At 47.1% G+C, this 13,137-nt stretch overlaps 1 protein-coding gene across 4 annotated transcripts in view; it reads right to left on the bottom strand.

The window, feature by feature from the left end:
- The window catches only part of lsp1a (lymphocyte specific protein 1 a), a 531,727-nt gene that overhangs the window by 96,210 nt on the left and 422,380 nt on the right, over positions 1-13,137 (bottom strand). For all 4 annotated transcript variants that reach the window (XM_072466314.1, XM_072466316.1, XM_072466317.1 and 1 more), the window contains 2 exons: positions 6,488-6,734; positions 2,162-2,302 (listed from right to left, as the gene is read on the bottom strand). In XM_072466314.1, coding sequence (XP_072322415.1) covers positions 2,162-2,302; positions 6,488-6,734 — 388 coding nt within the window. The remainder of the gene's footprint in view (positions 1-2,161; positions 2,303-6,487; positions 6,735-13,137) is intronic.

Genomic DNA, 13,137 nt, shown 5'->3' with positions numbered 1-13,137 from the left:
AATTGGGCAGTTGTTGTGTTCACTATGGCAAAGAATAACCTAATAAACTATTCAGAAAGTTTTTTGAAAAGTACTTGAATTATCATTTCAATACATTAATTATCTGCAGTGCTATCTTACAGGACTTTCGGAATGGCAACTGAGGAAATTGACTATTTGTGTGAATAACATTGTCCATATGGTGAATGGAAAGTGGAGTCAGGAAGCAGGAAACAGGTGTTCCATGCTGTCCAGGCAACCCACAAAACAAACAAATCTCTTCCTTAAAACAGGAACACAGCCCTCAAAGTGAATGCAACTTTTATTTGATCAAGCTGTGCATCGAAATATGGCAAACGCACATCCATAGCACTGTTAAAATTGAGCTGAAAACCCTCACATTGAAAGGGCTAAACCATGTTATTGAAAGGAAGGGCTGATTTTGTGACTGTCACCTTTATTGGAAATATCTCTGCAAAGTTGTATAGCATTTGGTGAGGTCATCGGACCCAGCCAAACCCAAATTGAGACATCCAGGGACCAACAATGTCTAACTCAAACGGGAGCAAAATCTGTATGGTGGTCACATAACAAAGGAGGGTCACAGCAAGGGCGAGAGTTAATCTAATAGCCCAATAAACCGATCTTCCGAGATGCTCTACAACAGCTCTGCTGTCAATCTTGCTGTAAGCCCAACATATTTACTTCCTGACTTCTATGATGTTACAAAGAGCAAGACACTACTCTCAGAAAGAGAGCAAACGGAACATTAAAATCAGCCGATTCGGCTGGGCATCCTTGTGGCGCATCTGGCAACTGATCGGAGCCTTTCAATGGAGCAGCAAAATGACGCATTCTATAGTATCCCATACAGCACTGCAAAGAGCCTACACAAAACCACTCCACAATATGAACGGGCATCTATTTTATTATTGACCATGATATCTCCCAAATTAGTAGTGATTAAATAAAAAGGCCATGCACCATGCAGACAGCAACACCAATGTCAGACATTTTAAAGACATGCAACTGCAGTCCTAGACCACACATAGGCCCGTTTTCTGCACTCAGGGGTTCCACTTGCCAGAACGCCTCAGTATAGCGAAAGATCAGGGCGCCATTTTTAAATCCCATCTCCGAGGCCCTCGACATGAACCTCCCCCACCCAAGCCGCAATGCACTAGTAGAGGGTCCCCTTCACCTCGGAGATCCCTGGCGAGCGCTATTCAGTACTGTTTTCCACAAACGGGGACCAGATGGAACAGCAATCGTGTGGGTCTCCCTGGGGATCGGAGGCCCCTAGGTGCTTGCCCTCTGGGCAGGGTGTTACCCTGGTACTTCTGGTGCCACCCGGGCACCCTGACACTGGCCAGACTGGCACCATGACAATGCCACCTGGGTACCAGCCTGGCACTGCCAAGGTGCCCAGGTAGCACTGCCAACTGGCAGGGGCATTGCCAGGCTACCAGGTTAGCATTGCCAAGGTGCCAGGCTGGCATTTATTACATGGCTACGATCGGGTAAGGTATGTCCGTAGCAGGTGTTGGGGAGGGTGCGGGGGTGCCTGTGGACTCCCTTATTGTGAGTTGGGGTTGAGGAGATCAGGGGTCAAATCAGGGGCTCCAGAGATCGGGACACTATTTAAAAATGGCATCCTGATCTCTCGCTACACTGAGGCGTTCTGGCGAGCGGTGCTCCTCAGTGCAGAAAAAAGAGCTATGAACATCCTTGGCCGTGTGTTCCCCGCTGGGGCATGCCCCCTGTGTAACCGGGGGCATGTTAAATAGTGGGGTGCTTCTTGATGCTGTAAGCGCTGGGAAACATGCAGCTAAACGCGCTTGCTGGGGTGGTATGTTCCCATTTAGTTAAATCTCACCCAGAGTCTTTGAATGTAGAATCTAGGTCTTTAATATCCACCAGGACAAGCAAGTGTCGCAACACTGACGCCTGGGGGACTCTGCTATAACCATCCTCCAGCCTGAAAACATCTGTTAACCGCTACTGTTTCCTGTGACTGAGCCGATTTCATATCCATGTTGCTGAGGTATAACCTCTCCCGCATATTCGCCTTAGCGTGCTGCGTAGCATCACAAGAGCTGTGTACTTCTGACTTTGCCATTGCAGTGCCAAAGCAAAACAAAACGCTCAGCATAAAAATTCAATGTCCATCAGGAATTCTTACCTTAAATGTTGGGCTCTTTGGGCTGAGGGGAATGAAAGGGTCCTCCATTTCACTACCTGAAATACTAAGAACCTTCTGCCGTTTCTCTGCTGCCTCCATCCTTCGTTTTTCTCGCTCTTCTCTCATTCTTCTTTTCTCTTCCTGCATGAGGACAAAATATATGTGCATTTACTATCCCACAAAATATGGGGTTGGATTCTCCCCTCCACAACGCCAAAATCGGGTTCGGCGACAGGGCGGAGAATCCGTTTTGGCGCCGTAATTGGGAGTGGATGGATGGATGGATTGGATTGGATTGGATTCGTTTACTGTCACATGTACCGAGGTACAGTGAAAAGTATTTTTCTGCGAGCAGCTCAACAGATCATTAAGTACATGAGAAGAAAAGGGAATAAAAGAAAATACATAATAGGGCAACACAACATATACAATGTAACTACATAAGCACTGGCATCGGATGAAGCATACAGGGTGTAGTGTTAATGAAATCAGTCCATAAGAGGGTCATTTAGGAGCCTGGTAACAGCGGGGAAGAAGCTGTTTTTGAGTCTGTTCGTGCGTGTTCTCAGACTTCTGTATTTCCTGCCCGATGGAAGAAGTTGGAAGAGTGAGTAAGCCGGGTGGGAGGGATCTTTGATTATACTGCCCGCTTTCCCCAGGCAGCGGGAGGTGTAGATGGAGTCAATGGATGGGAGGCAGGTTCGTGTGATGGACTGGGCGGTGTTCACGACTCTCTGAAGTTTCTTGCGGTCCTGGGCCGAGCAGTTGCCATACCAGGCTGTGATGCAGCCAGATGGATGCTTTCTATGGTGCATCTGTAAAAGTTGGTAAGAGTCAATGTGGACATGCCGAATTTCCTTAGTTTCCTGAGGAAGTATAGGCGCTGTTGTGCTTTCTTGGAGTGGCGCCGGTTTCTGAATTCTCCAGCCTCTGAAAAGCGGTGTACTCTAGGAGTATGCCGCACTGATTATCCACCGCCTCAGGCCATTGCCTGAGGCCCGCCCCGCGATGCTTCTTCCCCAACTGACCGAGTTCCGAAGGCGTGGGTTACGTGTGCTCACACCATTCGTGAACTCGGGGTGGCGGCTGCGGACTCAGTCCGGGGCCGCCACAGTCGGGGGAGGACCGATCGGCGGGCAGGAGGGGCTTCATTCGGGGCTGGGGGCACTGTGGGTGGGGCGTCCGGGGCGCGCAAGTGGCCGATGAGGGCACTACTTTGGCGGTCCAGGTCCACGGGCTGAGTCCGCAATGGAGCACAGCGCAGCCGCTGCAGGGCGCCGCCATGCGCATGCTCGGCCTCTGAACCGGGAGTGCTGGGGGCCGTAGCAGCAGCCAGAGCTGCGAGCTCTATGCTGCCTCCCTTCTATCCCCCAGCAAAACGGGGAATCGGTGGCCTTTTGACACCTGGTGTAAATGTCCACCGTTTTCACGCCGGCGTGGGGTCTTAGTCTCCAAAATGGAGAATCCAGCCCATGGACTTTCAGTTTTTAAATTACAATGCTGACATCTCAAATATACTATTTTCATTAAATTAGAAAAATGTGCTTATTTTTTGGTCAAACTCTATTCTTTCTAGTGTACCCCATCACAATTACTGAAGATTTTTCTGTAACATTTCCTGTGAAGTCATTTTTTGTGTAGCATTTCACAACTCTCTCTTAATCATAATCAAATGGACAAGGTGATTGGGCAGGAGGTCAAATTGTTATGGATGAGTACAGCTAGCTCTCGCTCAGAGCTTTATTATTCTCCCACACCTGATTGGAGCATTCTTCCCATCTAATTCACGACCAGTTCTACCACTGCCACCTAGACCTTCCATTTTATCAACTGTTTGAGAAGACCATGGAGGATAAAAGATGAAGCAAACTAAAACAATTGAACAGCAACAAATTATATTGAGACTGCATCTTTAGCATTGCAAAATGTCTGTATTTTTATTGTTGCATTTGCTTTGTAAGAGGGGAAAAATTGTTGTTTGGGAAAAAAATTTCAATAAAACATATTTTTTTTAAAAAGCATTGCAAAATGTCCCAGGACACTTGACTGCAGTGAACAGTAATCAGACAAAGAGCAACATTGAGCCAAATAAGAAGATTCTGGCCTGGGTGACTAAAAGCATACTCAAGGAGCTAGATTTTAAGAAGGGTCTTAAAATGAGCAGAAGGAAGCGGGGAGGGTTAAGGGACGTGGAGTTCCCAGATGCCTAAAGGCATGGTCAGCTGGTTCACACTGAGGCAGTAATCAGGGGTGGGAATAGAGTGGGTGGTGAAGGTATGAACTTTATAGTTCTAAGCTAGCATTAAATGTAGGAAAAGTTAAACATTTTAAACGCTGATTTTTACAATTGAGTTAATTGACATTTTCCATTCCTTCTACCTTGATCTCTTCCCTAAAAAAATTCAAAACAATTTTTTTAATGCCCTGACACAGCATTTTTGAAAGTTATCTACCCACTGTACCACAATGCTATAGTGCTTTTGTTATCTAATAGTGCACAGTGCCCAAGCATATGGTCACGAGAGACCAACGGAATCCTCTGAAGCCTTGTATAAAGACGCCATAGAAATTAAGGAATAGCAGCAGCAAGTAAACAGGAGGATGCACATTCCTCAGCCCAATATGGAACATAATGCTCAAGCAAAGGTTCCAGGGCTTTGGAATCACTGCGTACTGTTTAACTTCAACACATCTGTCTTTATGCAGAAAGTTGAAGAGGTTTCTGGACCAGCATAACAATGGAAGAAGACTAGTTTCATTCAGTATGATGGGTGAAAACGGTTACTAAATAACAATTCATCTCAATAACCCAGTTCAGACCCAGACACAAGTTTCAAATGCTACACAGTGTACACTGAAATTACCATTTCTTTTGGCGAATGATCAGTTTCCTGGGAGCAAAGGTCAGGAAAGAAGGGTGCAGTTCCACTTTGTTGGGTCTCTAGCATTTTACATTGCTCAGGGCTTTCGCAAGCCTTCCTGGAGTACATTCTGTGCTTACAGTAGACACAAACCACTCTGAGTTGTTTAGAAGAGGCAAGATGGAGTGTTCCTTGTCCAGGTCTCATTTTCCAGATTATCAGTGAAATGGGCATCAGAAGGTTTGGGCTGCATTTCTTGCAGAGGTATTGGCCCCTTCCAGCTAATAAATCAGGCCTCACTCCTGCACGGCCGGGGAGCCCCAAGTAAATTCTACTGCCATCAGGCCATTAACTGGTTTGGGGGCAGGATTTCCGCAGGGCCTCCACCCCCATCTAATAGGGAATCCCATCCCTGTGCAATGCTGGCCAATCAGATGGCCAGGCGCTCTCTATTCCCAACAACCCCACTGTGAGCGGCGGCACTGTTGGGACTGCCGGTAATCCACCACACCGAGGAGCTATGGAGGCCAGATTCAGAGGTCAGTGGGTCAGTGGGGGGGTGGGGGGGAGAAGAGAGCATTTTCCAGGGCTGGGAAGGAGGACCAGGTTCAGAAGATCAGGCAGGACAGCCTTTGATGGGCACCGAGCACCTGGACATGAACAATCACTGCCTCGGCCTGCAAAAAAGACCGCCAAATCGGAGATGGCCCTCAAGTGGTGGCACGGTAGCACAGTGGTTAGCACTGTTGCTTCACCGTGCCAGGGTCCCAGGTTCGATTCTGGCTTGGATCACTGCCTGTGCGGAGTGTGCACATTCTCCCCGTGTCTGCGTGGGTTTCCTCCCACAAGTCCCAAAAGACGTGCTGTTAGGTAATTTGGGAATTCTGAATTCTCCCTCAGTGTACCCGAACAGATGCCAGAGTGTGGCGGCTAGGGGCTTTTCACAGTAACTTCATTGTAGTGTAAATGTGAACCTACTTGTGACACTAATAAAAATTATTATTATTATTATTTCAGGTGAGACGTTAAACTGAGTGTGCTTACATAAATGTGAAAGTTCTTTGGCAATTTTTAAAGTTCATGTTGCAATTAAATCCTGTGAGGGCCAGTTACTTTCCTGTACTTGAGCAAAATCTAGGAAATGTGTCGGAAACTACGGGCTGTGGAAGATAACTCACCTGGGACAGACTACGCTCACCTGTACAAATGTGCATTTCCATTTAAGGTAACTCAATAATGATCAGGGGTAGGAAACACAGACAGTTACCTTCCCGAAAAGCACCACTAATAGCACACCTACAGTTATACATGGCAGAGATCAGCTGACCAACACAAATGGTGGATCAAGCGCTTCAGATTTCCCTGCTGTGTATGGCTCAGAGTTGGTGACTTTGCCTCTGAACCATTGGAGATGCCCCTAAACCTCAACCTTAAAAGACCAATAGTTGTGGTTAAACATGCCCACCTCCTCTCTGGCTTGTAGCTCCTGCTCCTGTTGCTGCTGCCGGGCCTCCTCCTCCTCCCTCAGCCTACGCCGCTCCTCTCTCCTCTGCTTCAATTCTTCCAGCTCCAGCTCGGCATCATGACCCTTCTGCCGCAGGCGCTCATACTCCTGGTTTTCCTTCTCGTCGAGACTCCGACGGATCTGCTCCAGCTTCTGTCCAGCTTCCAGGCGAGTAAACTCGCCCTCCTCATCTGCTTCCGGGAACTCGCTGGAATTTGTATGAAGGGGAGGCGGGGACAGGAGGGGAAAAAAATTCAATATTTATTAATTGTTGCGAATCAAGACAAGCTTATCACAAACAATTGTGTAAAACAGGAAAAAGTATTGTTCATTCTTGCTCCCTTGAAAGCTCATTTCACCATGGCCCAGCATATAAATTTAAGAATGCCCCGGTTTGAACCTCCAGTCTATGTTTAGTTATCTGAAGCAGTAATAAGCAGGGTTCCTGCTCTATTTTGCAGAATGAAGTGAACACCAGGTCAGGCTTTGCTGGGATTACTTTTACTGTTCATTTGTGGGCTCTGCTGCCAAAGTCTGGATTTATTGCCTGTCCCTAATTGCTTGTAGGAGGGTGGTGATGAGCCACCATTTTGTTTAATTTAGAGTGCCCAATTAATTTTTTCCAATTAAGAGGCAATTTTGCATGGCCAATCCACCTAACCTGCACATCTTTGGGTTGTGGGGACGAAACCCACGCAAACACGGGGAGAATGTGCAAACTCCACACGGACAGTGACCCAGAGCCGGGATCGAACCTGGGACCTCGCCGCCGTGAGGCAGCAGTGCTAACCACTGTGCCACCATGCTGCCAGGTGATGAGCCACCTTGAACGTCAACTGTCTTGAGAGACATTCTGAGACAACCTGAGGCGCTTGGAATCACATCTGGACTAGATATGGGAAAGGTGACAGATTTCCTTTCCCAAAAGGATACCACTGAGCCTGATGGGTCTTTACAAATGTGTTGGGAGCACGCTGGCGCAGTGGGTTAGCCCTGCTGCCTCACGGCGCCGAGGTCCCAGGTTCGATCCCGGCTCTGGATCACTGTCCGGGTGGAGCTTGCACATTCTCCCCGTGTTTGCATGGGTTTCGTCCCCACAACCCAAAGATGTGCAAGGTAGGTGGATTGAACACGCAAAATTGCCCCTTAATTGGAAAAAAATTAATTGGGTACACTAAATTAAAAAAAACAAACAAACAAATGTCCAGCTGTAATAAGACCACTGTTATGGACTGATCATAAGGGCGCAATCTAACAAAACAAATAGGGTCCCATTCTGGGTGGGATTAGCGAGGTCATTCCCAGCACTGTAATCACCCTGCTATTGAACTGCACTCTTGTTTTTTTCATACCTCAGCGGGGGATGCCCCGCCGAGGCCACACTCAGTCACATTTCCTGCACTGAGGGAGTCACATTTCCTGCACTGAGGGGATCTGCTCACCATGTCTAAATGGTGCCCTGATCTTTCAACCTCCCCCCCCCACCCCACCCCGGCGCAATCCCCGGACACCCCCAAAGCCCCAACTCACCTGTTGGGGAGTAGAGGGGGGGGGGGGGTCCTCGAGCCCTGCCGCATCCCACCTCATACGGCCAGGGCACCCCCAACTCCAATCCCCGGTGCAGGCAAAATGCCACCTGAGCACCTTGGCACTGCCAGTCTGGCATCCTGGTACTGCCCATGCCAGGCTGGCAGTGCCATGGCAGCATCAGCAGTGCCAGGGTACCAGCATGCCCAGAGGCCAACCACCCAGGGTCCTACGATTGCCTGGGAGACCGCCCCAGGGTGCCATTCTGCTTGGTTCCTGTTTGTGGGGACCAATGCTAAACAGCGCCTGGCTGGGGTCTCCTTGGCGAAGCGGGTATATTTCAGGGGCTGGTTATACCTGGCATAGACATAGTTAAGTGGGGGTGGGATCCAGAACGTAAGGTATCTTGAGATCTTGTTAGGTGTCATGGGGTGTAACAACCGTCAGGAATCCCAGAAGAGGCCTCTCGCAGAATCTGCCGGCTGCATCCCGTCCCAATTCCGGTGGGAGGTGGCTGGTAAATCCAGCCCAAAGAGTTTTTTTCCCTTCTGGATTTATTTACCTAACTGAATTTAAATTCTCCAGCTGTCGTGGCACATTCAAAATCACGAGTCCAGGCCTCTGGATTATGTAGTATACTTCCTACTGTACCCATTTAAATTCCCATGCTAGAATGATCCCCAATCAGTCACTGAAACTGAAAGCCAGAGCATGGTGGGAAAGTGGAAGAATTTGAGGTGAATAGCATAGGTGCATTTAAGGGGAAGTTAGATAAGTACATCAGGGTTCAAGGAACTGAAAGTTATGTGGATAAGTTTAGGCGAAGAAGGATGCTCGGAGGTGAAGAAGGATACTCGGAGGCTCGCGTGGAGCATAAGCACAAGCATGGACTTTGGGGGGTGGCCTGTTTGTGCTGAACATTGTGTGCAAATCCAAGTTAAAATACAGAACATTGTCAAAGCACACAGCAGGCTAACGGAATTGACAAGTATACATTTCAGGGTGCAAAGCCTTCTTCAAAGCTGAAAAATAAGATGCAGACAATACACAAACAAAAAAAAGTCAAGAAAAATATACATTGGCCTGGATCTTCTGATGGAATTAGCGGCAAATGTTGAGTTATTCACTGCTGTCGCACATCGAGTCCCAAAGGTAGTGTCATCTGAACACGTCGGTGGTACTTACGCCCAGCATTTAAGCTTCCAATAGACAGAGATATGCTGTCCAGCACTACCTGTGGGCAATGATCACCTTCCCACCCCCATCGAAGACCTGGGGATTAGATGATCTGAACCCACCCAGACGTCTACTCGAGGATACTCACACTATCAAATATAAGCATAGGACTTGAGTTGAAGTGATTAGCAGCAAAATCTGGAACAGAAGACCTCAAAATGCACGCTGAACAATTAGCACTTACTCCGGATGATCACATCATCTACGCTCCTACAATTCTGGCCTATCGCGTATCTGCATCCCTGATTTTAACCATTCCCCAATTGGTGGTCATACCTTCAGCTTCCAAGTACCTTAGCACTTGAACTCCCTCCCAAAATTTTTATCTCCTCCACGGTCCTCCCTGAAACCTACCTATTGGGCCAAAGTTTTGAATATCTGCGATAATTTTACCTTACGTATCACGCTGTCAATTTACATGCCTTGGACTATATTACTCCTTTAAAGGCACTAAATAAATACAAGTTGTTTTAGTTGTTGCCTACTAGTAATTCATTAGTTAATCTCAACAAGGGCATCTGTAAGGTAGCTACACTTGGCCACAATGTCCGTGGGATGGGTTTGGAGTGGGAGGGCTGCGTGGGGATAAATCAGTCGAGGTTCCTTTTTTGACCATCAACCCCAACTGGAGGACACAACGGAATGAGGATCAGCTGATGGCAGTTCAGCTGTGATACCCTCCACAGTCAAATAGCTGGCTGAGTGAAGTATCAAGGGCCACCAGTCTCTGTCGAACATGCCCCAGAAAAAAATTGAACCTCCCTGAGGGAAGAGGGGAAAGATTTCAAAGATGAATTTATAAAAGAAATTAAATACCGTGGAAGAGGTTTTTACTTACAAAACACACCAAAGTAATTTTGGGAAGCACACATTGTGGCATGTGATATTATCACTCAGAAAGCAAGCAAAGGGCACTTGATTCACAACTGTGTCTTTCTCTGGTAATGTGGTCAGATTGGTTTGCGGTATTAAAATGGTGCCCCACAGTTTCGGCAGTGTATCCTGTACACAGCAACCTGAACACGAATGCACATTAAAAATGTTCAAGGCAACCCTTTGCCTGAGTTACTGCTATCACGGCTGCACCTCCAATGAAGGACCCAACACCACATGGCAAAAAAAATGTCAGAGCTCTAACTGTATGTCGCATCATCTCCAGGTATTGCTCACTTGGTGGGGCAAGAGCTCCTCTCCATTGATAAGATAGCAGCCCACACCATCCCATGGCAGGATCTAGACAACATGCAGGCCACAAATGTCAGCTGTAGTCCAGTTATTGAACACTCCCCTCCCGAAGTCAAAAGATTAGTTTTAAATCCCACACCAAAGACTCGGGCAAAGAATCTAGACCGTCACTCCAGTGGAGTACTGGATCATGTGTTAAACTCAGCCTTCTTCGCAGATGGATGTAGAAGATCCCATGGCTTTAGTTTGAAGAAGGGCAGGGGAGCTTGTCTTGATATTCTGTCCAATTTTTGTCACTTAGCCAACAGCTTATCTGGTCATTGCCATTATTGCTGTTTGTGGAGTACATAAAATTGGCTGCCGTACTAAAAAAGCAACTATACGTCAGACGTAGTTATTTTGTTTGAAACCACTTTGGGAATGTTCTGATGCTGCAAGGCATTTTTTATAAAAAAAGAAAGTGTCAGGCAATAATGGAATCCTTTCTTGTTTGAGACAATCACATCCTTGCTGATCTTTAATGTTTTTACCATTGCTAATTTCCCCCATGCTCAGGTTCCAGAGTTTACCATTGTTCAGAAGCTTACTGAACAAGTCACATCCACACTAATGGCTGCAAGAGGACAGAAACTAGCTGCAACAATACTCAATAATCTCCACACTATGTTGGATAGCATAGCTTGTTTGATCAGTGTCTCCGTCACTGAATTCAATATCCTCTGCACTGTGCCTGCACTCTATTATCTCAGGATGCATTACCACAACTCGCCAAATATCTTTCAACACCACTTCCTGGCTTCATGACCTCTACCACTAAGAAGGATGGGGAGGAAGATCATGTCAACATCATAACCTTCAACTTCCCTACCAAGTCACACACTAGCCTGACTTGGACATACATCACCCTTCATTTGTCATCACGGTCAAAAACTTTCAAACTCTTGAAAAAACTGTGAGAATATCAGCACATGGACTCCAGTGGTTCATGGAGAAGATCCACCATCAGCTTTCCAAACACTGGGCTGGATTCTCCATCCCGCCGTGCCAGATTTCTGATTCAGCACACCGGCGGGACGCTCCTTTTCGCCAGCTGGTCAATGGGGTTTCCATTGTGCCGGCAAAACGAAGCATCCCGACACCGGAGAATCCAGCTGACTAGGTTCTGAGAGCACATGGCCTGGCCAGTGTCACCTGCACACCGAGAACATTAAACAAAATGGCATCAACACTGCTCCATAACCTTGATTCTTAATTGAACATTCAGAAATTTACTGGCAGCATTATTAGGCCTACTCTGTCTAAGCCACACTATCGCTAAGTACAGGAATATCCCCCGTTCACTGCAAACACCATTAATCATAGGTGACAGCTTCCAGTTTTCTTTCTTCCTAAAATATGCTGGGTTTTGGTTCCAGAGTCACTAACAATCCTTGACTCGATAAGATCTCCTTAACGTGTGACCTGAGGAGAGTGTTAGCGTGTTATTCATGTCTAAACTCAATGAGGCCATTACATCCTGACCACCCTTGTGAGGGTTCCAGTAGAGTCCAATGGATCATGATCAGCAGCCGAAGCATCGACTGAATTTTATTCTTCTAATTCAGTGATGGCTGAATTAATTATAACATATGCCCCGTCTTTTAGCTGAGATCAGCCAATTTAGCACAGACTTGGGAACAAAACCTGGGCTCTCCACCTTGTCTGCATGGCCCAGAACATACATCGAGCACACCATTAATTTGCTAAACAATCAGATAGGCCATTCTTCGGATTCCAACCATTCCAGCACACAGGGACAGCTCAGTGACTTGTCCCTCACTTTCATTCGCTTCCTCTAAGACTGAGCACAGTAAGAAGTCATACAACACCAGGTTAAAGTCCAACAGGTTTGTTTCGATGTCACTAGCTTTCGGAGCGCTGCTCCTTCCTCAGGTGAATGCAGAGGTCTGTTCCAGAAACATATATATAGACAGATTCAAAGATGCCAGACAATGCTTGGAATGTGAGCATTAGCAGGTGATTAAATCTTTACAGATCCAGAGATGGGGTAACCCCAGGTTAAAGAGGTGTGAATTGTGTCAAGCCAGGACAGTTGGTAGGATTTCGCAGGCCAGATGGTGGGGGATGAATGTAATGCGACATGAATCCCAGGTCCCGGTTGAGGTCGCACTCATGTGTGCGGAACTTGGCTATAAACTTCTGCTCGGCGATTCTGTGTTGTTGCGCGTCCTGAAGGCCACCTTGGAGAATGCTTACCCGGAGATCAGAGGCTGAATGCCCTTGACTGCGGCATAGGAAGACTGAGGGCATAGGAAGATAAGAAATAGCAGCAGGAGTAGATCCAAGCCAACCGCCTTTCAGTGCAATCATAGTTGATCCTCTGCCACAACTTCACTTTACCGCCCACTCCCTTATCCCTCAATTCCATGTTAGGCCTTAAGAGACCAAATATCCATCAATCCCAGCCTTGAGTGCATTCAGTGATAGTATTCTCAATCCTTCGGGATAGAGAATTGCAAATTTTCAAACCCCTTATCCCAAAATTGTGCCTGTGTTCTAGATTCCTCAGCCAGGGCCAAAAGCCTCAGTTCCTACCCTGTCAAATCCCTTCAAAATTGTGCATGTCCAATGGGATCACCTCTTAACTTTTCCAAACTCTCTCG

The sequence above is a fragment of the Scyliorhinus torazame genome, chromosome 10 (genome assembly GCF_047496885.1).
Source record: "Scyliorhinus torazame isolate Kashiwa2021f chromosome 10, sScyTor2.1, whole genome shotgun sequence".
NCBI classification, from domain to species: Eukaryota; Metazoa; Chordata; class Chondrichthyes; order Carcharhiniformes; family Scyliorhinidae; genus Scyliorhinus; species Scyliorhinus torazame.
The sequence above is the reverse complement of the archived record's forward strand: the minus strand, read 5'-3'. Positions and strand labels throughout refer to the sequence as shown.